The sequence below is a fragment of the Embiotoca jacksoni genome, unplaced genomic scaffold, assembly GCF_022577435.1.
Source record: "Embiotoca jacksoni isolate LCO1_2020_lvr unplaced genomic scaffold, fEmbJac1.0.p SCAF_59, whole genome shotgun sequence".
NCBI lineage: Eukaryota > Metazoa > Chordata > Actinopteri > Embiotocidae > Embiotoca > Embiotoca jacksoni.
The window spans coordinates 1,552,792-1,574,319 of NW_027185413.1; the positions used below are offsets into that span (position 1 = coordinate 1,552,792).

A 21,528-nucleotide genomic window follows, 5' to 3' on the forward strand; every position below is an offset into this window, starting at 1 on the left:
ATTCTCTTTTAAATGTTAGAGTCATCAAAGTAGCCTCATTTTGCTTTGACAGCATTTTGCACACTTGGTCTGTCAACCAGTAAAATTGTATTCTTTGGATTCTATGATGAATAGTTTGAAATTGTATATTTCTGTTAATTTGGAAACAAAGTTAATACATCATAAAAAATAAAACCTGTCAGATATGTTTTACAGGAGAAGGAAAACTTTGATTTATACTCCTAATTTGTTTTTGTTTTTTCTCTCACTCAAACAAGAGTGAGAGAAGTCACTTAATACTTCTTGGTGAAATTCATTTGAACTCCAGCTTGACTGAGAGGCTCTGCCCACTCTGGGGTAAAAAGCGCCATTTTATGATAAATATACATTTATTATTATCAATATCAAAACATGTCACCGTGTCTAAATTACACCAAGTTTGACCGTGCACAACCTTAGGTCCCCAGCAACACATCCACCGAGATTGAAGTGTTAAGATGTAGTGTTGTAAACGGACCCAAACGCAGATACAGGACAGCAGAATTCCTTCTCAAACCAGGGTTCTTTATTGTCTCCAGGCAGAAAACAAACAGGACACAAACCAGAAAGTCCAAGTTCTCTCTCTCTTCTCTTCTGTCGGAATGACAGCACACACAAGGAGAGGTGATCGGGGACAAAATAGAGGGAAACACACTAGAATCAGACAGGAACCCTCACAAGAAGCAGATGAGACGAACAGTTTTTTGAGATATGAGAGGGACAAACACACACAAATACATACATACATACATTTTCATTTTATCTAATATATGTAACCAAGGCTAGCGATGAGGCTCGCCAGATTAGACGACATCACCTGGCTGGAGTTTTCAGTAAACTTAAAAATGGTCTCGGGTTGACCCCAAGTTGTGAAATTATTGAACACTATAGAAAGATAAAAGCTGCCTGTTTTTAACTGGTTTAAGTTTTATTGTAGAATTTTTTTTTTAGAAGCTAGAAAAATAAATTGTGGTGTTCTTCAAGGTTCAATTTTAAGTCCTACACTTTTTAACCTTTACATGCTGCCACTTAGAAATGTCATAAGGAGATACGCTTCAACTTTCACAGCTATGCTGATGGCACATAGCTGTACAAGCCATGTCTCGTGATGGCACAGGACTAATTAATACCCTTTTAAAATGTATTTCAGGCATTAAGTTATTGATGGCTGAGAGTTTTCTACAGCTCAACTAAGACAAAGCAGAAGTCTTAGTCATCAGTCCTGGGGCTCAGAGAGAGAACACCAACGCGAAACTGGAAGCATTGGCTCTAAACTCTTGTAAACAAGTGAAAAAACTTGGAGACATCTTTAATGCCGATCTTAGTTTTGAATCTCACATCAAAAATATTACTTTCTCTCTGCAGAGACATCAGTGCATGTTTTTATTACCTGCAGGATAGATTTACTCCTAAAAAGAACATAAGATAAAATTATTTCAAAACTTAACTGCAGGTGTTTTAACTATGACCAGAAAAAAAAAAACACACATTACCCCAAATCTAAAGTCTCTGCTACCTGTCTGCTTCAGAATCACTTTTAAAATATTTTTATTGTTTCTTTAAAAGCTCATAATGGCCTGTCTTATTTATCAGATGTGATTTTATTGTCAGAGCCTATAGAGCCTTCAGGTCTTCTGCTACTGGCCTTTTAACTACATACACCTCATCTGAAAACTAAAACCTATGGTGAGGCACCATTTAGTTACTATGGCCATTGCAAGTTTTGACATTTTAAAGCATATAAACTCAAGACCTACCTTTTTAGTCTGGCCTTTACTTGAATTTTATTCATTTCATATATTTATTCAATTGTCTATTTATATATTTTAAGTCAGTAGTTTATCTAACATTTAATTTATTTACAAAGTTGTTTACTCTATTTTGATATTTCAAAGTGAATTTGATTGATTTGTTTGGCTATTTATTTATACATTTTAGTTGGTTTTATTAGCTGGCCTAACTGTCGACTTTATTTTAGTATTTTATCAAACTCCAATTCCTACCTCTGGTGTGTTCCTCAGTAGAGATCTGTGTGACTAAAGTCCAAAATCAAGGTTGTAATTAAAAAGACTGTGTCGAGCTACATGGAGGTCGGTTGACATTATATTGCTCCTTTCTATCGAAATGCTTTTAAATGTAACCAAACACAACTTTCATTTTGTTTATATTTCATGTTATCAATGCCATCTGCATGCCGATCTCTTCAGCGGCACATACTAGTTCACACAGCAATGTAGGTTTAAAGACAGAATAATTAAATATATAAAAGTCAAAGTCAGTGATAATAGTGGATTAAAAAGAAGGCGAAGACCATCACGGTGACTAAAACCAACCCATCAATAAATAAATAGGTACATAAGGAATGACGAGAGTAGCTGACATTCTATTTTATTTAGATTTTTTGTATTTGAATACTTATTTAATAATCATGACCTATCTTTTAATTCATGAGCCTTTCTGACTAAAATACAGTTAATATTACTGTAGCTACCAGTGATAAAGTTTCCTTTCTGAAAGAATTACAGTTGATATTGCTAACAGTGATCCGCCAGCCTTTCTGATAGAAATACAGTTTATATTATTGTAGCTACGAGTGATGAATGCTCCACCCTTTCCAACAGATATACAGTAGATATTATTTTTAGCCAATATTTCTAACTTTTTTGCGCAAAAAGATGATTTGTTTGACAAGTTGCCAGTGAGACAACCGCTTTAACAGAGTGGTTAAAATCTTTCAACTAAATTTGCCATCTACTACTTGGTAGAATTAATTTGAACAATTTTGTATTTAGCTTTACAGTTGAGCTGTGACGTCAATGAATTTAAAACTAACCAAGCGAGTTGTACATGGCTGGTCAGGAGCCTCATAAATCCCCCAGGAGCGCCGTTTTTGTTGAAAGCGAAAACGACACGTCACGTCATTGGCTGAAGCTTTTGCTTGATTGTATTGGCTGTTGGAAGAAGGGGGTTGGACTTTCACGAGGAAGGCTTTCTTTCATGGCAGAAAGCCTCCTGGAGTCAACTCAGAGCCAACAGCGCTGCCTGAAGCTCAACTCCTCCCGTGCGCGAGACAGACGCACAATCACCAAGCACGCGTGGAAAGAAGCTTCCGGCAGGTAAGATGAGTCCGTTCCTTTCGGTGTATGTAGGTTAATTCTCTCATATTAATTAGTTCATTAAAGCTGAGGGGTTCTGTAGCATTTTAATAAAGCGTTACACTAACTATTTCAAGTTTTCCAGTATCAGCAAAATTGTTTCATAGTTCCAAGTTCCAGTGTTTGTGAGCAGGTGGGCAAAAACAGTTTAAACAACAATACTTTTACAAAAAATTAATTGTTGTGTTGGTAAAATCTCAGTATCCTATCCTGCTCAGGCCAAAGTGTAAACTTCTGGGAGTTATGTGTAAAATCACAATAAAATGTTATTAATTGATAGCTTAATGCTGAAGTGAGCTGACTATTAATGCAGGTGGAGATAATTCTTTAATTCTGTTTAAGCTTCAGTTTCTCCTGCTGCTCCTCCCTGAAGAGCTTAAGCCGAATGTCCAGTGTACAAAAACCTGTAACTCTGTTCATTTACACATTTAAATTATTATTTGGAGCATTTATTTACACACAAAACCTATTCTGGAGATGACTGTATCATGATAAACATTTTGATAGACAGAGGATTTATTACCAGATACTTTTGCAGTTTATTAATTTAGCTCTTAAGCAAGAGTCTTCTCTATAAATTTCCAGTTCTGATCCCCATTACTCAATTACAAACACATCTTTCACAGCTTTAATTACATTGGCTGACAGTAGTTTCTTGTCCTTGTGTGCACTGGTGTTCTCCACTGCTGCTCTATAAAAAAAACAAAAACATTTATCTTATCAAATTCTGTGCTTATTTCTGAACTGGGAAAATTCTTTTATTTTGGATCCATTTAAAGCCCCAAAAGTTTTTTTTTTTTTTTTTTTTTTTTTTTTTTCACAAGATCGATAACTTGTGCACACAATATCTATATTTGGTGTTTTGAGCAAAAAGATTGAAAAAAAATGTCTTTTAGGACTTCAAGGGCGTAATGCATTGAAACACCTCACACCGTGTTGAAGAGACATAGTTTTTAATACATGAACAATACATATACATGTATATGCACGGAGACTATTGCATTAAACATTTATTGCATGTGATTTTGATATTTACTGCCCGGCTTCATACCACAGCACTGAAAGTACAACACGGGCAGATTTTTCAGTAAGTTTGGTTCTGAGCACATGCTTGTCGTCCTGATTAGCCTACATGGTTTTTCAACTGTCTATAGTTGGCAAGCAGATGGCTTACGCAGATTAACGGCCTCATTAAAGATTAGCTGAGTTTGCCCACTGGTGCACTGACAGGGTGAAACTCTGCTCAATCTTCATTTTGTAGGAGTGAGACAGAAATCAGTTGTTTTTGTGTTCACCTCAGTTAGTAGAAGACGCTGCCACATTACAGGATGTAAGCAGCGTCCGTGTGACTGGAGGTCGGCTAGATTCAACCTCCGCCTCGGGCTCGACAGGCTGGACGCCTTGTTTAGAGGAGTTAGGGCAGAATAATGTGTCGTCCCTCATGTACAGTGTGAATGTTCATCCTGCGTCTGAGGGGCGCACAGCAGAGTCAGATCAGTAGGTTAACGAGGTTTGTTGAGACGAGAACCGGGGTCACAAAGGTGGCTCTCTTTTAAGATGGCTGGATCACCATGGTAACTGATGCTGCTAACTTAACCTGGTCCAGAGCAGGTTATGTTGGAGATATCGGATCAGTACGTAAGAAAGTACCGCCTACTGACCAATCAATTATCGGAAAATGTCATCGTCAGTTGTAGAAGATCCCGTGGAGTGAGACGGTCCTCTGTGGAGTGAGACGGTCCTCTGCGGAGTGAGATGGTCCACTGCGAAGTGAGACGGTCCTCTGCAGAGTGAGACAGTCCTTTGAAAAATTATACGGTCCTTTGTGGAGTGGGACGGTCCTCTGTGGAGTGAGAACGACAAACATCAGATTTATGAGATATAGATTCTATTTCTTTGTGTTTTTTTCTCAACACAACAGAGACTGACTGAAGCTCAAATGTTCTTGTTGTACTTATGAGGTCTGACAGTAAACCTGCTGACCGCTATGAATTCTGTTTTTATATTTCTTATTTGCTCCTAACTTCTAACTAAAACCTTCATACATGTCATGAGAATACAATAATACAATAATTTAATGAAATATGCAGTTGTAGATAGTCAGAGCATCCCGTGCACTTTCTGGTAATGTGATGTTATAAGCCTCTCAACTTAGGCTATGCATTCACACAGTCAGCGATTTTTTTTTTGCCAACTCATCTATTGTGCATTTGGCAGCTGCAGCTGTGCTGCTTTCAGCCTGGATGTACTCTTTGTATTGTTTTAAAATGATAATGAAACATGTCGCTCTGCTGTCAGCAGCCTTGTCCATGTTTGTGAATGCACTCGGAGCCTAAAGCAGAAAGCCCAGATGGGTTGAACTTCATAGTACGATCCTCCAGTCTGCCACTCAAATCTTTGTAAATTACCCAAAAGCAACCACGTTAAGGTGGTTGGATGTTGTTGGATTAGACAGAGAAATATTTAAAGAGTTCATTCAAAGAACTGTGAACAGTACGCAGCCCTATTCAATTCAATTCAATTCAATTCAATTCAATTCAATTCAATTCAATTCAACTTTATTTATATAGCGCCAAATCACAACATAGGTTATTTCATGGCACTTAACACATTAACGTCCTTACAGCAAGATGTTACAATATTATACAGAGAAACCTAACAATTCAACAATTCCCACATAAGCTAGGAGGGAAAAAAAACTCCTCCTATTGACCGATCTAACATCAGTCAGCATCTGTACCTGACTGGTTTCAGGTTATGGGAACATTTATTCTTTACTGCAGTCAATTGTGATCAATTGTGATTTGTTTTGTAATTCAAGTTATACTGAAGAACTTTTAATACAAGTTTGACAGTAATCAGTGTTGAGTTATGAAATTTACATTGCAGTGTTTCCCCTACCATTGTCTTGGGAGGGTGGGAATTCCCCTTGGCGGTCCCCAGGAACAAACAAAATACCAACGTACTCATAGAACTGCAGTTACGTCCAGTAACTACTATTGATTTAAGTAGTTCCTGTGGGCTTGTTTCATTTTGACTCATATGAGAGTCATGCATTTTTCAAAGTTAAGCTATCAACGAACAAACTTCGACCTCAACTGGCTGAAAACCAGACCAGAATATCAGCATGTTTTAAATACACCCGACCGGTATCTACAGAAAGTCGTAAGGCTGCTAATGTTAATGTCAAACCCAGAGCTGCACCCCCCACCAAGTAGCGTAGCGATCCCTCCCCCGAAGCAGAAATAGTTGCAGCAAATGTATAGGTTTTCTTCTGAGAATACCCTCCACCCCCTTTTAGTCCTTTACTGTGTGAACCTGTCTGGACCACTACTCCAAACTCTTCTGACCCATATCTGTATTAAACAGCCTCCCTGACTCCTACTGCTGACTCAGCAGGGCGTGAAATGAACTAGAACGCTGTTGGAGGAAAGTTACAGGAGGGTCGTTAACAGTTGAACAAATGGTATAATTTATTCAAACTCTCCACAGCAGGGCCATCTGCTCAGTGGTCATGTGTGCTGATAAACAGCTCCTCTTCCTCGTAAAGTGGATTATTAATACTGTGATTAGGCTTAACCGTCAACTGAAATGTCATAATTGTGAAAACCTTGGCCGTTAACGGTGGAGATTTTGAGTTTGAGCATCTATGGTTGTCAGGACACAAAAGGTTTGGTAGTTGGTACCAATACCACCAAAAAAAGCCATGATTCTCTATTCCAGTTCCGATAACAGGGCAAAACATAAAATCAACAACATGAGCATGTTTCAATCTGACCTTCTTTTATTTGAAAAGAAAAATGCACAAGAGAAGGATGAACCTTCAAGTTATGGAAGATGTTTTTTGAATGGTGGTGTTTCATTTGACCAGCTCACTGAAGACAACTGTAAATAATAAGTAGTCAAGGCGTGATGAATATAAGACAGAATATTAACATTACAAAAACAATAACAAGTGTTTAAAACAAACAATACCGAATGATATAAAACTTGTTATTTCAGCCGTAGTGCCGAGCCAGGACATGTTAAACAAGTTGGTTAGAACAAGATGACCATTTTCACTGCTCAGGTATCAACTTAAAGTTCAGCATATACAGTGCATCTGGAAAGTATTCACAGCGCTTCACTTTTTCCACATTTTGCCTTATTCCAAAATGGATTAAATCAATTTTCCCCTCAAAATTCTACACACAATACCCCATAATGACAACGTGAAATACATTTTTTAGAAATTTTTGCAAATCTATTTAAAATAAAAAAATGAAAAAATTACATATACATAAGTATTCACAGCCTTTGCCATGACACTCAAAATTGAGCTCAGGTGCATCCTGTTTCCACTGATCATCCTTGAGATGTTACTACAACTTGATTGGAGTTCACCTGTGAACCAATTCAGTTGATTGGACATGATTTGGAAAGGCACACACCGTCTATATAAGGTCCCACAGTTGTGCATGTTAGAGCACAAACCAAGCCATGAAGTCCAAAGAATTGTCTGCAGACCTCCGAGATAGGATTGTATCGAGGCACAGATCTGGGGAAGGGTACAGAAAAATGTCTGCAGCATTGAAGGTCCCAATGAGCACAGTGGCCTCCATCATCCATAAATGGAAGAAGTTTGGAACCACCAGGACTCTTCCTAGAGTTGGCCGCCCGGCCAAACTGAGCGATCGGGGGATAAGGGCCTTAGTCAGGGAGTTGACCAAGAACCCGATGGTCACTCTGACAGAGCTCCAACGTTGCTCTGTGAAGAGAGGAGAACCTTCCAGAAGGATCCCATCTCTGCAGCACTCCACCAAGCAGGCCTGTATGGTAGAGTGGCCAGACGGAAGCCACTCCTCAGTAAAAGGCACATGACAGCCCACCTGGAGTTTACCAAAAGGCACCTGAAGGACTCTCAGACCATGAGAAACAAAATTCTCTGGTCTGATGAAACAAAGATTGAACTCTTTGGCCTGAATGCCAAGCGTCATGTCTGGAGGAAACCAGGCACCGCTCATCACCTGGCCAATACCATCTCTACAGTGAAGCATGGTGGTGGCAGCATCATGCTGTGGGGATGTTTTTCAGCGGCAGGAACTGGGAGACTAGTCAGGAGGGAGGGAAAGATGAATGCAGCAATGTACAGAGACATCCTTGATGAAAACCTGCTCCAGAGCGCTCTGGACCTCAGACTGGGGCGAAGGTTCATCTTCCAACAGGACAACGACCCGAAGCACACAGCCAAGATAACAAAGGAATGGCTTCAGGACAACTCTGTGAATGTCCTTGAGTGGCCCAGCCAGAGCCCAGACTTGAACCCAATTGAACATCTCTGGAGAGATCTGAAAATGGCTGTGCACCGACGCTCCCCATCCAACCTGATGGAGCTTGAGAGGTCCTGCAAAGAAGAATGGGAGAAACTGCCCAAGAATAGGAGCCAAGCTTATAGCATCATACTCAAAAAGACTTGAGGCTGTAATTTCTGCCAAAGGTGCTTCAACAAAGTATTGAGCAAAGGCTGTGAATACTTATGTACGTGTTATATTTTCATTCTTTATTTTTAATAGATTTGCAAAAATTTTAAACAAACTATTTTCACTTTGTCATTATGCGATATCGCGTGTAGAATTTTGAGGGAAAAAAATGAATTTAATCCATTTTGGAATAAGGCTGTAACATAACAAAATGTGTAAAAAGTGAAGCGCTGTGAATACTTTCCGGATACACTGTAACACACACGAGTACATATGGAGAGTTGGCAGCCATCGAAGTTAAACATTTAAACTGTAAACTGCTGATAAAAACAAATCAACAAAAAACATGAAAAACCGTAACAAGGCAAGAACATGGGAAACATTTAGGACAGCTGGGTCATAAGGACATTAATACTCCCCCCAGTAGACATCCCAGTGTCCCACTGGATATAAATACACAATTCGACCTCACAGTATATAAAAAGGCGTAGCGGTGTATTTCTGAACAGGATGTCACAGATCTACTTCACTGACCGCAGAGTGCTTCAGTGTACAGCAGGGGTCTACTGAGATCTACTCATGTTTAGTTACATTTATTCACATAGCTGAGCTCCACCCAAATCTGCCAAATAGGGTTCTCATACAGAAACAATAACAAATTGATTGGCCCAGTCTTTACACACCTTTTACTTTATCACCACAGCTTCAATTCTGCAGCAGGTGCATGCTTTGTTCTGTGTGTATTCCTTGAAGTTTTCAATAATCTACAATTAAACATATTTTTCCCGAAATGCGTGACTCTTGTGTGGCCAAAAGTGTCAAATAAAGTGTTAAGAGTTAACAGGAATATTGCCTTTGATCGGGACACCCTGCGCCTCCAGAAAGACACGCATGTTAAGGTCAAAACACCTTTGCGCTCCAATTTTGGTGTCAATTTTGAGGTAAAGTTTGATCTACATATTTATTCCCACATACATAAATAATTAAAATAAAATTTCCTTCCGATTCATTTTCAGTTAATCATACAAAAATGAAGCTGACTTTTGTCTATTGAACTGGATCTGAATCAAGCAATAATGCTGAGTCTGCAGACAGCTGGGCTGACTCCAGTCTGAGCATAATCTTGGACAGGTGGTTTATAAAGTCGGGGTGTCCTTACCGGACCTTTACCCCACGAGCTTTAGGGATTTACAGGAGATTGTCAGGCCTGAACAGTAGAGTTCCCCTGACTGATGTGAACTCAATAATTGATAGGATCATTTTGAAAAAAATTCCAGTTAAAGTTTAATAGGGTAAAATGTTGAAGTAATGACATTTTATATACAAACTCTGTAAAAACAATTTTCTGCCCATAATCGGAGACATTAATCTTGGGTGTTGACTGTCCAGCAAAAAAACTGAAGAATCAACATCTTAGAAATTGTAGCTGCTATGTTTGAAGCAGGGGCACAGTGGTGCAGTGGCTAGCATTGTTGCCTCACAGTGAAAAGGTTCTGGGTTCAAATCCACGCCTTTCTCTGCGTACTTTGCACATTCTCCCTGTGCCTGCATGGGTTCTCCCAGTACCCTTGCTTCCTCCCACCATCCAGAGACATGGATCTCAGGTTAATTGGTGATTCTACAAAATGCCTGCAGTTGTGAATGGTAAGTGTTGTGATAGACTGGCAATCTGTCCAAGGTGTAACCTGCCTTTGCCAAAAGTGAGCTGGGATAGGCTCCTCCACCCCACCCTCTCCTCCTCCTCTCCCCCCTCTCCCCCCCGCCCAGGATAAAGCGGGTATAGATAATGGATGGATGGATGTTTGAAGCATTGTCAGCTTGATTGGTCTTAAGCATGTATATATATATATATAATACATTTATATAATCTATAAAGAAGTCCTCACCACATCTGAACAGATGTGGATGTGAACTGTAACCTGAGTGGTTGATGGAGGAGTACAAACCGCAAGCTACTTCTTGTTTTCTCCGGATATCCAGCGACCAAGAAATTTAAAGCAAATTTTGGCTTGTGTGGATAAACATACAGTTTGATTTTCTCTTTTATTTCACACTAGCAGTATTTTTGGAAGATACAGGTAGGGTGTTTTTCAGCAGTTTGGTGTCAAGGTTTGTCTGTTGACAGCTTAACGTTTGGTTTTTATTGAGGGGGCGGCTCTCCAATGAGGGAAAACACGACTTTATAGAGTGACCATGAGGCCTGAGAGACATTTATTTAAAAAAAACAAAAAAACACTTTCTCCAATAACACTTTTTTTTTTTTACTAAGCCTCAACTAAAAAAGACATTACTTTTATTGTCCTCAAACATAATGTTTGTTAAGTGAACCGTGCCCATATCTGCTGCAACCAATAAATAAAACTGAATTGAACTCCTCTAACAAAGGATATTATAATAATCTTTTGTTAAATGTCTGTGTACTACCGGTTTAAATTAATAATCCTCATTAATCTTAAACACTATATGAAATGAAATGTAATACCGACTAAAGCTGTGTTCAGCAGTTTGAGAAGATCTGATTGATAAATTGTTTTTTCCTGCTATCAACTCCTCTATTGCAGATTTATGATGTACATACTGTCATTAATGTAGATTTTGGCTGGTTTAACTTTTTATTATGTGTGGATGTTTGATAAAAATGTCTCTTCTTCTTGTCCACTTTCTCTTCCTCCTCTTTCTGCCTGTCCGGATGCAGCATGGAGGAGTGTGACCTTGTGAAGGAGCGACTCCAGGCCATCACTGTAAATCAGCTCACTATCTTCTCAGGACAAACACTAATATTAGACTTCTGTAGCTATACATATCGTTAGGTTAAACATTTGGTATTTGCATTTGTGCATGCAATAGAAGTAATAATAATATGTGCATTGATTTGAAACCGTGAAGATTTTCCAAGTCGCTATATATCGCCAGATGAGATGCGCCATGGTGGTTGAGTTTGAGGCCGCTGAAGGAAACTCTTTCGTTTGCACTGAACAAGCTTCGCATCAGTGTCAATAATTCCTGATAAAATAAATAACGTAATGAGGTGTTCTCTACAGAGCCTGGGAGTGGCCATAGAGAGAATTTTTTTTTAAATTGTACGTTTTATTTAATTCGTACACAATAATACAGACACTGTACTATGTAGAAATACATTGAGAGAGTAAACGATTGCTGTTATTGTAAAATAACATGTTTTCTCGCGGCTTTGATATTATTAATACAACGACGTCAGGGAGATTGTTTTCTCTCTATTCTCTATCTCCGGGTCGTCTGAAATGACAGTGTATGTTTGCACTGAGGAAAACTAACTGATACTTTTTTTACAATTCAGCTGCACGTGCCAATTTTTACCGATCAAATCCATATCTGTCATCGATTAGTCAGACTGGCTGTGGTTGTTTAAATGGTAAATGGTCTGTACTAGTACTAGTAGCTTTATCACCTTAAAGTAAAGCGCTTTAACATGTTTTTCCATTCACCCATGCACACACTAATGAGACAGATCACCATGCAAGGTGCTGCCATCAGGAGCACATTCACACACCAATGGTACAACATCGGGAGCAACTTAGGTTTCAGTGTCTTGCTCAAAGACACTTAGGCATGTGGATAGGCGGAGCTGGGGATTGAGCCACCAACCTTCCGATTAGTGTTCAACCCTCTCTACCGTCTGAGCCACAGCCTCCCTTTAGGCTAACAACAACAACAACAACAACAACTACAACAACAACAACAACTCCGTTAACTAAATCCTGCTCTAATATTTACTTTGGTCACATCGTATGTTCCGGTATTAAAGGAGCAGCAGTAGTTTGTGTCTCTATTAGCCTTTTTGGTGACTTTAAATATGTCATAGATTAGTCAAACTGGCTGTGATGGCTACGCGAGCAACAGGAGAAAGCCTGTTGTGCTGTGCTGTCTCTCTCTAAATGAACTTATCTCGTGGGCAGGAAACAATTAAAACGTGGGAGCAAATTCATTAAAACGTGGGAACGAAATGCTATTTCATGCACACGATTAAAAAATTTTTCCCCCTCAATGGCCACTCCCGGGCGCCGTAGTTTTCTATCATTTAGCAGTGGCTGTTCCATCAGAGAGGGGTGGGGGGCGCTGATGCAACATTCTCTGATTACACAGGGAGAATCCTGGGAAATTAAATTAAAAAACAAAGCTGCAATTACCATTTATCAACATAGTTGCTGCAAAAAACAAAACAAAAAAAAAAGAGATTTTGGAAACTTGAACTAAATCTGTAAGCTTTAAATTTGCGTTCTTAAAATTCAGTCATTTATTAATCTGTCTGTGATGGAACAGGAGAAGCATCGCATCCAAGAGGACATTCGGCAGAAGAAACTTGAACTCGACCATGAGAAACTCAAACTACAGCATCTAAAGGTTCATTACATTTACATGTACAGTATGAAAACATCTATAAATGGTCAGCGATAATAGCAGACGAGGGATATGGTAAAACATTGGGATTGATGGGGTGTTCCCTCCTAATAATGTTACATAATTGCAGAAAGCTATCAGTAATCACTCCCTCCAAATGTTGGATCACCAATGTTAATATTCTCAGTCTGCCCAGATCCACATTGTTGAACCTCGTGTCCTTCTGTCCTTTAAACATCAATAGAAAAAGGCTCTGAGAGAGCAGTGGCTGCTCCAGGACTCCACTTCCCATAATGCAACAGACTCCATGCAGCAAAATAGCTATTTGTGTGACCAGCAGCAGACCAGAGCGCTGCAGCTCAGCATCCACAGGTATAAACTCAGATAAATCACATCCCTGATAAACACTCGTATACACACACACACACACACACACACACACACACACACACACACACACACACACACACCTACCTCTAACTCCCTTGTCCCATTAGGATAGAAATGGAAGTGGAGTCTCTAGATAGACGGGAGTCAAGGATTTCTACCCACGAGAGCTTCATCCTCAAAAGACTGAAGGCTGTGGAGAAAAGTCCACAGGACGTTATCAAGGTACACACACAAAACAGCAATTTTGTGCCACCATTACGTTGCTCTAATTCGTGTGTGTTTTGCAGGAGGCCCAGGGCAGCTTTGTTCCTGGTAAGTCATGACCTCATTTCTGATGTCTCTGATGTTACAACCCGCACTGAAGATGAATCCATGCTAACAGTTCTGTATTCTGTCCCACAGAACCTCTGCCGGTCACCACTGTGATACCTCTTGTCTCAGAATCCATCTCTCCACCAGCCAACAAAAATTCAGAACCAAATTCACCAAGACGGAGTAAGATACTTTTTTCAAGATTTATTCGACAGAAATGTGAAGCGTATGAATTGAAATATCCAAGTTTCAGGGTCGACTCATAGTCCTTGAGTTCAGTGGCGAAAAACCCTTAAGAAACCACAGAAAACCTGTTCTGAGTATCACAGACTTGAAACCTGAAACAAGGGTGTGAAAAGCTCGTAGCGTGACTGTGGTGAAAGACTAGAGTAGTAGTTTTTTTTCCTAAAATATAAATGAAGTATATTTAGAACAACAAAATAAACAAAGAAAAACAAAGCACACCTCCCATAGAAACATTTTTATATATATCTACCTCAACATCTGGATCAGGGTGTTTCCTCCTTTCTGAAACAAAGATGTGATGTTAAATGTTAAACTAAAGCCAACCAGGATTTTTAGTGCACACTCATCATCTAATTTTAATGATACTCATGGTGAGAGACAACAACAGAAAACAAACAAAAATATGAACGTGGCTCCAAATAATTTACAAAACAAAATCTACTGTAAACATGCATCCATTAATATCAAACACGTTCTATCTGAATATGAATAAATAGTCTGTAATCCAGGGTACTTATCCCGTACTTTAGAAGGTCACAGCATGCAGATTATTCCATCTTCGACCACACACATCTGTCCCTTCTTGTTTTGGCTCAAGAATGTACAGATGTGGTAAAAGACCCCACCAATGATTTGACATATCACTCTGTGAACACACCTCCACTTTCATATGTGGAAATAGCTTTCCTTAAATTCTCCATCTTGTAATACAGTTAATATTTCACAGTCAATAATTCATACTCTCACTGATGAATGAATTATGTGGACTTTTGGGGGTATGTTTTGTTACCTGTAGTTCTTGTTGCTACTGGATTTATGGAATCGTATGGTGTATAAACACATACGGGAAACATTAACACAGACTCTGTGTGTCTTTCCTCTTCGTCTTAGCCATGTTTGCCCTGGAGATTAACGTGACGAAGGACATGTTGACGGGGGAGAGCGCCGTGCTTTCTGCTGCAGTTGTTCCTCCTGAAGACGTAAACCAGCACGCCGGGCTCAAGGTGTACGACGACGGCAGGAAGTGTGTGTATGCCCTCGATTCTCAAAAGGTATTTCTACCACTCTAAACTCTGTCACTCTCTAACTCTGTCAGAGTACCGTGTAACTCTATTCATGTTCCACGGAACATGATGACCCAAGAAAAAACACATTAAAAACTTAATATTTAAGCCACAGAGTATAGAGTTGATGACCTGATTACATTTTGGAATTTGAAAAGTAAAGTGGGGACATTGATTGCTGCAGCTTTCTAACAGTTGACCAGTCCTTCCAGGCAATCGCAATCGCAATAATTAACACAAATTCAAGCAAACTCTGCAATATTTGCAGGGATTTTTTTATTCCCATGATTTTTCTGCACAAAATGTCATCATCAGAATCTGTGCTGAAAAGATTAACGGCATACAGTAGGTTTTTCCAAACAAAACTCGCTTTATTAACAAAAATAACTCCTCATTTACAAATAGCACAGTTCTCCTCCTCTCATCTCATCATCAAATAAAACCGGAACAAAAGGAAAATCAGGAAGTGACGTGGTTTATGGGAAATGTGTTCTTCACATTAAAATGATGTGATTAAATGTTTGTGATCAGAGGAAGTGATTCCATATTACTGGATGTTAAATGAGTTTTCTCCACACGTCCAGTTGTCAGAGACGTCTCTTTGTTTGTTTCATCCAGCAGGTCTATGTGTTGAATGAATATGAATTAAACAGCATCTAAAGCTCTTATTTTGACAGCTGATGTAGTCCTTGTTTCTATATTCCAGTCACAGACGATCTGTTCTGGAAACATTTCCATAAACAAGCTTTTAGGAGCTTTTTGCAACTTTGAGCCTCAGGGTTCTCTAAATTCAATAAATAAATAATAAGATTAAAACTAAAACATTTCTGTGATGTGCATCATGATTTTTTTTTTTATCACAGGAAGTGATTACATGTCATTGTTTATAAGGTAGTGCTTTAAAAAGAATCACTACAATTTTTTTTTCTAATTCCCACAATTTTACTGCAAAAATCTCACTTAAAACTGCAAATTACGAAACAATTTTTGAGAAAATCTTCGCAAAATCTCAACTTTTTTGATCTCAGCAATCACAAAAAACCTTGCAAAATCCTGGAGGGACTGATTAACAAGCTAACAAGTTTACATTGATACCAGATACAGTATGTTGCATGCACAGATACATATGTTGGTAAAAAGTATGTTTGGTAATTAATAAGCTAATTAATTAGAAGGAAATAGATTGTTCCTGTGAACACAATAAATCCAGAACAATGCAGAGCAGAAGTTGAATTCACTTCAGTATTCCTGTTAACAATTTACTATCTCTTTGAACATTTGAGTTCTTTTCTCATGGAGCTTATAGCAGAAAATAAGGCAAACGAATAACCTCTTGTTTTTCCTGCTTTTGCGATCAATTTGTCGTTGTGCTGTCTGAATGATGAGTCCTCTCCATTTCTACCACCAGTGGTCACATGACCAGAGCAGTGTTTCTGAGCTGTCGGCCAAAGAGGTGGAGGACATGCTGAGAAGTGCGACCGTGCATCGCCAAGCAAAGCACCGAAACTACGCGCAAACTCTCGGCGGAAGGGAGGAGCGCTGCTTCTACGAGCAGCGGGACGACGAGAGACACAGAGCGGAAGGGCGTGGCCTCAGAGACGGAGCGGAGGGGTGTGCCCTCAGAGACGGAGCGGAGGGGTGTGGCCCCAGAGATCAGGGAGGACGTTACGGCTGTCACCTCCCCAGAAGCAGCTCGGCACAGACGGACCTCAGTCACAGAGACAACTGGCAGCAAACGCTGCATGACGAGCGTCGCCGTCGTCCCCTGGACAGCAGGCAGGAGGACAGAAACAGCGGAAGCCATTGCCTTGGAAACCACAAGGAGCTGGGTGCGAGAAACTGTCACAGCGTGCGGGAACGAGGGCCTGCTTACCACCACACAGACAGACCCATCAGAGGCGGGGCTTCCGAGAGAGAGGTACCCAATGGCTACGCTCGTCCCACATCACATGACCCGGAAGTAGCAACAGCCCATCAACCGCCGCTCTGCTACACTCCAGCCAGTCACATCCCTCTCTGCGATTACATCAGCGTTGACGAGGAGGAACTTTTCTGCTACCGTCCACCGTCCTACCATTCATACAGCCACGACAAACCCAGCGCTCCGTACCGTGACCCCGCCCACTGCTACATAGCGCCCCCCCCCCTCTGCGGAGACGACGCCCCTTACACCATCCTCACCACCCTGGACACCACTGAGCCAATCACCGCCGTCTTCATGGGCTACCAGATGGCGCACGATGACAGCGGGGAGCTTCAGGAGTTCGAGGGCTCCCTGAAGGCCGAGCTGGTCATCATCGAAGACGATGAAGGTAACTGCGGCGATGGCGGCGGTGTGAGGGAGAAGAGCCACGGCAAGTTTCCAACGGGAAGTTACGCCAACGGAAAGACGGGAGCCGAAGACAGACTGACAGAAAGACGGCTCGGACCAGGTATCAGAAAGATCCAGAAAAAACACAAAGCCTGCTGTAGTGTCTGCTGACTGCATGAGCGTCTGATGCCAACTCGGCACCGACCCGGGACAGTCTGCCAAACTAACCACTGATTGTTTTGCCTGATATATTTCACACGGTTGGTGCTTGAAATGAGCTGAACGGTTGCAGCTTTTACTAACTCACCGCTCGGCTGCATGCGTGAACGCGAACGTGCAGAATTCCACGTTTTGAAGAATGTAGCTCGACAAGTGGGACTTTTTAAATCATACCCAGTTGTAAAGTTCCAGTAGTCGGCATTTATTATTTCAAAGGAAACACGTGAGCAACGTGAGCAGGGTCGGCTACAGTGACGGTGCCACCAGGTAACATTTACTTGTATGGTTCGGTCTCACTGATTTCATCGACCTCCTTTCCAGCCGCAGGCAGCTGTCTTAAGAAAAAAAAAACAGCAGCACATGACAAACTGCTTCTAAAGTTAGAATTCTGTGTTTTTACACACGGCTGGAACTTTATTTTAGCTGCTAAAGATCCATTCAAATGCAACTGCTGATTATCAGGATCAGCTCGGGACACTGGTGCACTCAAAACAGTCCAGAAAAAGAAGTGCTGGACACTTTCCACCCTAAAGGGTCGCCATCTTGGCTCTGTAGAGGAAGGAGGCGGGGCCACCGACGTAAAGGATTTTTCAAATTAAAGCGTGCGAGGAAGCTGCAGCTGTTCGTGAACACAAAAGTGTTTATTTTCCACTGCTGCTGCTGGAATCAGTGTGTTTATTGAGTGTTAAACAGAGGACACAAAAACACGTTGATTTCTGGGTAAAATAATTAAAGCTGTAGATATTTTGGAGGGTGATGTGTTCACGTGCTGAGGTCATTTCCTGAAGGTTTGATACTCTGTCTAAATTCCTGCACTACACAGTAAGAGTCTTCACATGGAAGAGAAGTATTTGTTAGGGTACTAAGGGGGAGTGTGTCATCTGGAACGCAGCTTTAGTTCATGACTAGCTGGGAAACATAGCGGAGCTTTTAGCAAGTAAAGAGCTTAATATGTTGTCATGAGGTGGCTGAAGACCACATCAGGGCTGAAATAAGCGCAACTGAACATCCCAGCGTTTGTCAGATACAATGACTGTGTTGTAACTGTGTGCTCGCATATGAACTCGAACAGCGCTGTAAGATTCTGTCTGGCAGCTTGTCATGGAGTTGTTCTGCCTCTGGGTGACCAAGAAAATCCACATATCTTTTGAAAATAATACTTGATCTAAAAATGTACCAGTATGCTCTTGCAGATTTGAAACAAAAACAGTTTTTGTCAAAGGTTTGAAGATTTTTTTTTTTCATAAATCCACAATACATTGTCTGAGCAACAATATTCACTTCTCTGTTAAAATTAATCTTCATAATTTTCTAAGATTACATATTATACTTTGAAATATAAATAAATGCATCTGATATGTAAATTATACATTCTATTACTAACTATTGTAATTGTACAGTGCTGGGAAGAACTCATAACATGTAATTGTGCAACACAACAATGAGAAGAATCTGGGTGAATTTATTCAAAAGATTAGCTGTGAAAGTTGTGCCTCAGATTTGGAGTCCAGTGCTGTGGCGCCCTCTGCTGGTGACAATGTGAACAGTTCTAATAGTATACAGTGGCAGCAAAGCAGGACCCAGAAGGGTCAGCCTCAACATTAAAGTACCCTCTCATATAGTCTGGGTCCCAGAGATAGCGACTCCACGAGACCTCTGGAGGAGTCCTGTGATATCGAACAGCAGCAGAACCTTTAAGTCCTGTCAGTTATGATGGATTGGACTTGTTTTCTAACATATCCTAGCCAGATTGGATTGAGATTTTTTTGAATTTGAAGTATTAAACACTTGAACTCTTTTTCACGTTCCTCAAATCATTCCTGAATAACTTTTGTTGTGTAGCAGGGCACATCATTATGCAATAAGAGGATTTATTTCCAGCATCAGGAAATACCATTGACGCAAAGATGCGTAGAGTCCGCAACAATATTTAGGGAGGTTGTCAAAGTGTCCTCGGACCCAGATTTCCGAGCAGAACATTATCCAAAGCAGCACACTGCTTCTTCCAGCTTGGCCTCTTCCTATAAGAGCATCCACATGATGTAAAAGAAAGAGCCACCTTCTTTTAATTGGTCCATTTGTGCAGTTGTGACGCTCCTGTGGCCAATGGGGTCAACATGGGCGTTCTGACTGGTCTGCAGCTGCACAGCCTCATATGCTTTAAGCTTTCCATTACGGCCAGCGTCGAGGTGTTTCAGCAATTTGTGCTACAGCAGCTCTTCTGAGGGATTGGACCACCAAAAAAGGCTGGCCTTCACTCTGCCAGCACGTCAGCTTTCATATTCCTGTCAGCGGTTCACCAGCTATCCTTCTTTGGATCACTTTATGTACGTACCAACTACATCAGGAACGCCTCACGAGACCTTCTGTCATGGAGATGCTCTGAAGACTCGGTCACCAAACTGACCCTCAACAAAGTTGACTCCATCCTTTCTGATTTTTCCTGCTACGGACACAAGTTAAAGATTTAGATTTTTTTTTTTTTTAAAGATCTTAGGGTTTAATGTTGTGGCAGACCAATGTTTCCTTACCAACACTGTATTTTCAGCTGCATGGGATGTCTGTGAGGAGCTCAATGAAATGTTTTTAATGAGTACTTCGTATGCAGTGCTATAGTTACAGCTATTTCCAAAGGTTCTGGGAGAGAAAGCAAATTACTGTCGATCAGCTGATGAATACTGATGGATAATTGTGACTGTTGAGTGGACTAACGTACAAAAACATCAAACTGACTTCATGAAATGATCACACAAAGCTTCCTTTTAGCTTCTTAAAATGACGTTTTGGAGTTGAAATGCAATAATCATACTCAACAATGATGACCTATAAGGTCAAGCTTAAAACAAATGTAAAAAAAAAAAATTGGAGTTGTAAAATATTGGACAGCATCATAGTCATATTAAAAAGAATAAATTCCTTTTTGTTTTGATTCCCTTCATACTTTTTTTTTGCTAACTTCATATGTTTGTATGCTGAGATGATGAGCATGCTGAGAACCGGAATTATGATGCTGATTAATCTTTGTCACTAATTTCTGCTGACACCTCATGCCATGTCTGTGCTGGTCTAACTGTCACACGTGTGTGTGTGTGTGTGTGTGTGTGTGTGTGTGTGTGTGTGTGTGTGTGTGTGTGATATTAATCCTTTCTGATGTGAATCAGCTCAGATACCCTCTGCAGAGTCAAACCATCTATCAGTCTGTGTTCGTTCACATCATCCCCATTATACCACCATGAGTGTGTGCATCTGGTTTAATGCCGTGATTACCGGCATCCTGGTCTCATTGACTTTGACTCCAAGCCAGCATTCATTTGTCACTGAACACAATGATGCCCCTATTATAGTTGTGTCTGATGGACATCAACACCAACACTGCAAAACAAGCCTTGATCCAGAAACTGAAAAAGTTTTCTTAACTGTTATTTAAATGTATTTTCTTATTGAATAATGTTCTACTAAATATTTGACCAGAGATGAAATTGTAATAGAGAGAAATATTTGATACAGAATAGACGATATAGTGTATCTTTTCACACACTCAAATGCAAATCAATTTAGAACTTTTATATGTGATTTTCTGGATTTTTTGGGGGGGGTTATTCTGTCTCTCACTGTTAAAATAAACTTACCATTACAATTATAGACCGTTCATTTCTTTGTCAGTGGGCAAACTTACAAAATCCACAAAGGATCAAATAATTATTTCCTTCACTGTATTCTTTTATTTTGTGCTAAGTTTGTAAACTTTCTTTTCTCAGGGGTGTTTTGTGTAAGTTTTGTGACTCATGGTAGAAAAAGCACTGATACACTCACTGATGACATTAACAGTTTGCTGTAAAGCTGAAGCAGCTAAATGGAGTTCAGCAATTGCTCACGTTGGTATTTACACCCACACAGTTTTTCCAGTCATATTTCAGCACTGCTCATTTAAGCCACAAGGTCAGAAATTCAGTCTAATGCCACACTGATGACACTGT

At 40.2% G+C, this 21,528-nt stretch overlaps 1 protein-coding gene across 1 annotated transcript; it reads left to right on the forward strand.

Moving 5' to 3' along the window:
- The first annotated feature begins 11,310 nt into the window (after nucleotides 1–11,310).
- On the forward strand, nucleotides 11,311–17,712 carry palmda (palmdelphin a). The gene is made up of 7 exons (XM_069173240.1): nucleotides 11,311–11,373; nucleotides 12,932–13,012; nucleotides 13,254–13,381; nucleotides 13,507–13,621; nucleotides 13,687–13,711; nucleotides 14,849–15,009; nucleotides 16,430–17,712. Exons 1-7 carry the CDS (start codon nucleotides 11,329–11,331, stop codon nucleotides 17,501–17,503), a joined length of 1,629 nt encoding a protein of 542 aa, XP_069029341.1. The 5' UTR covers nucleotides 11,311–11,328; the 3' UTR covers nucleotides 17,504–17,712.
- Nucleotides 17,713–21,528: the final 3,816 nt, after the last annotated feature.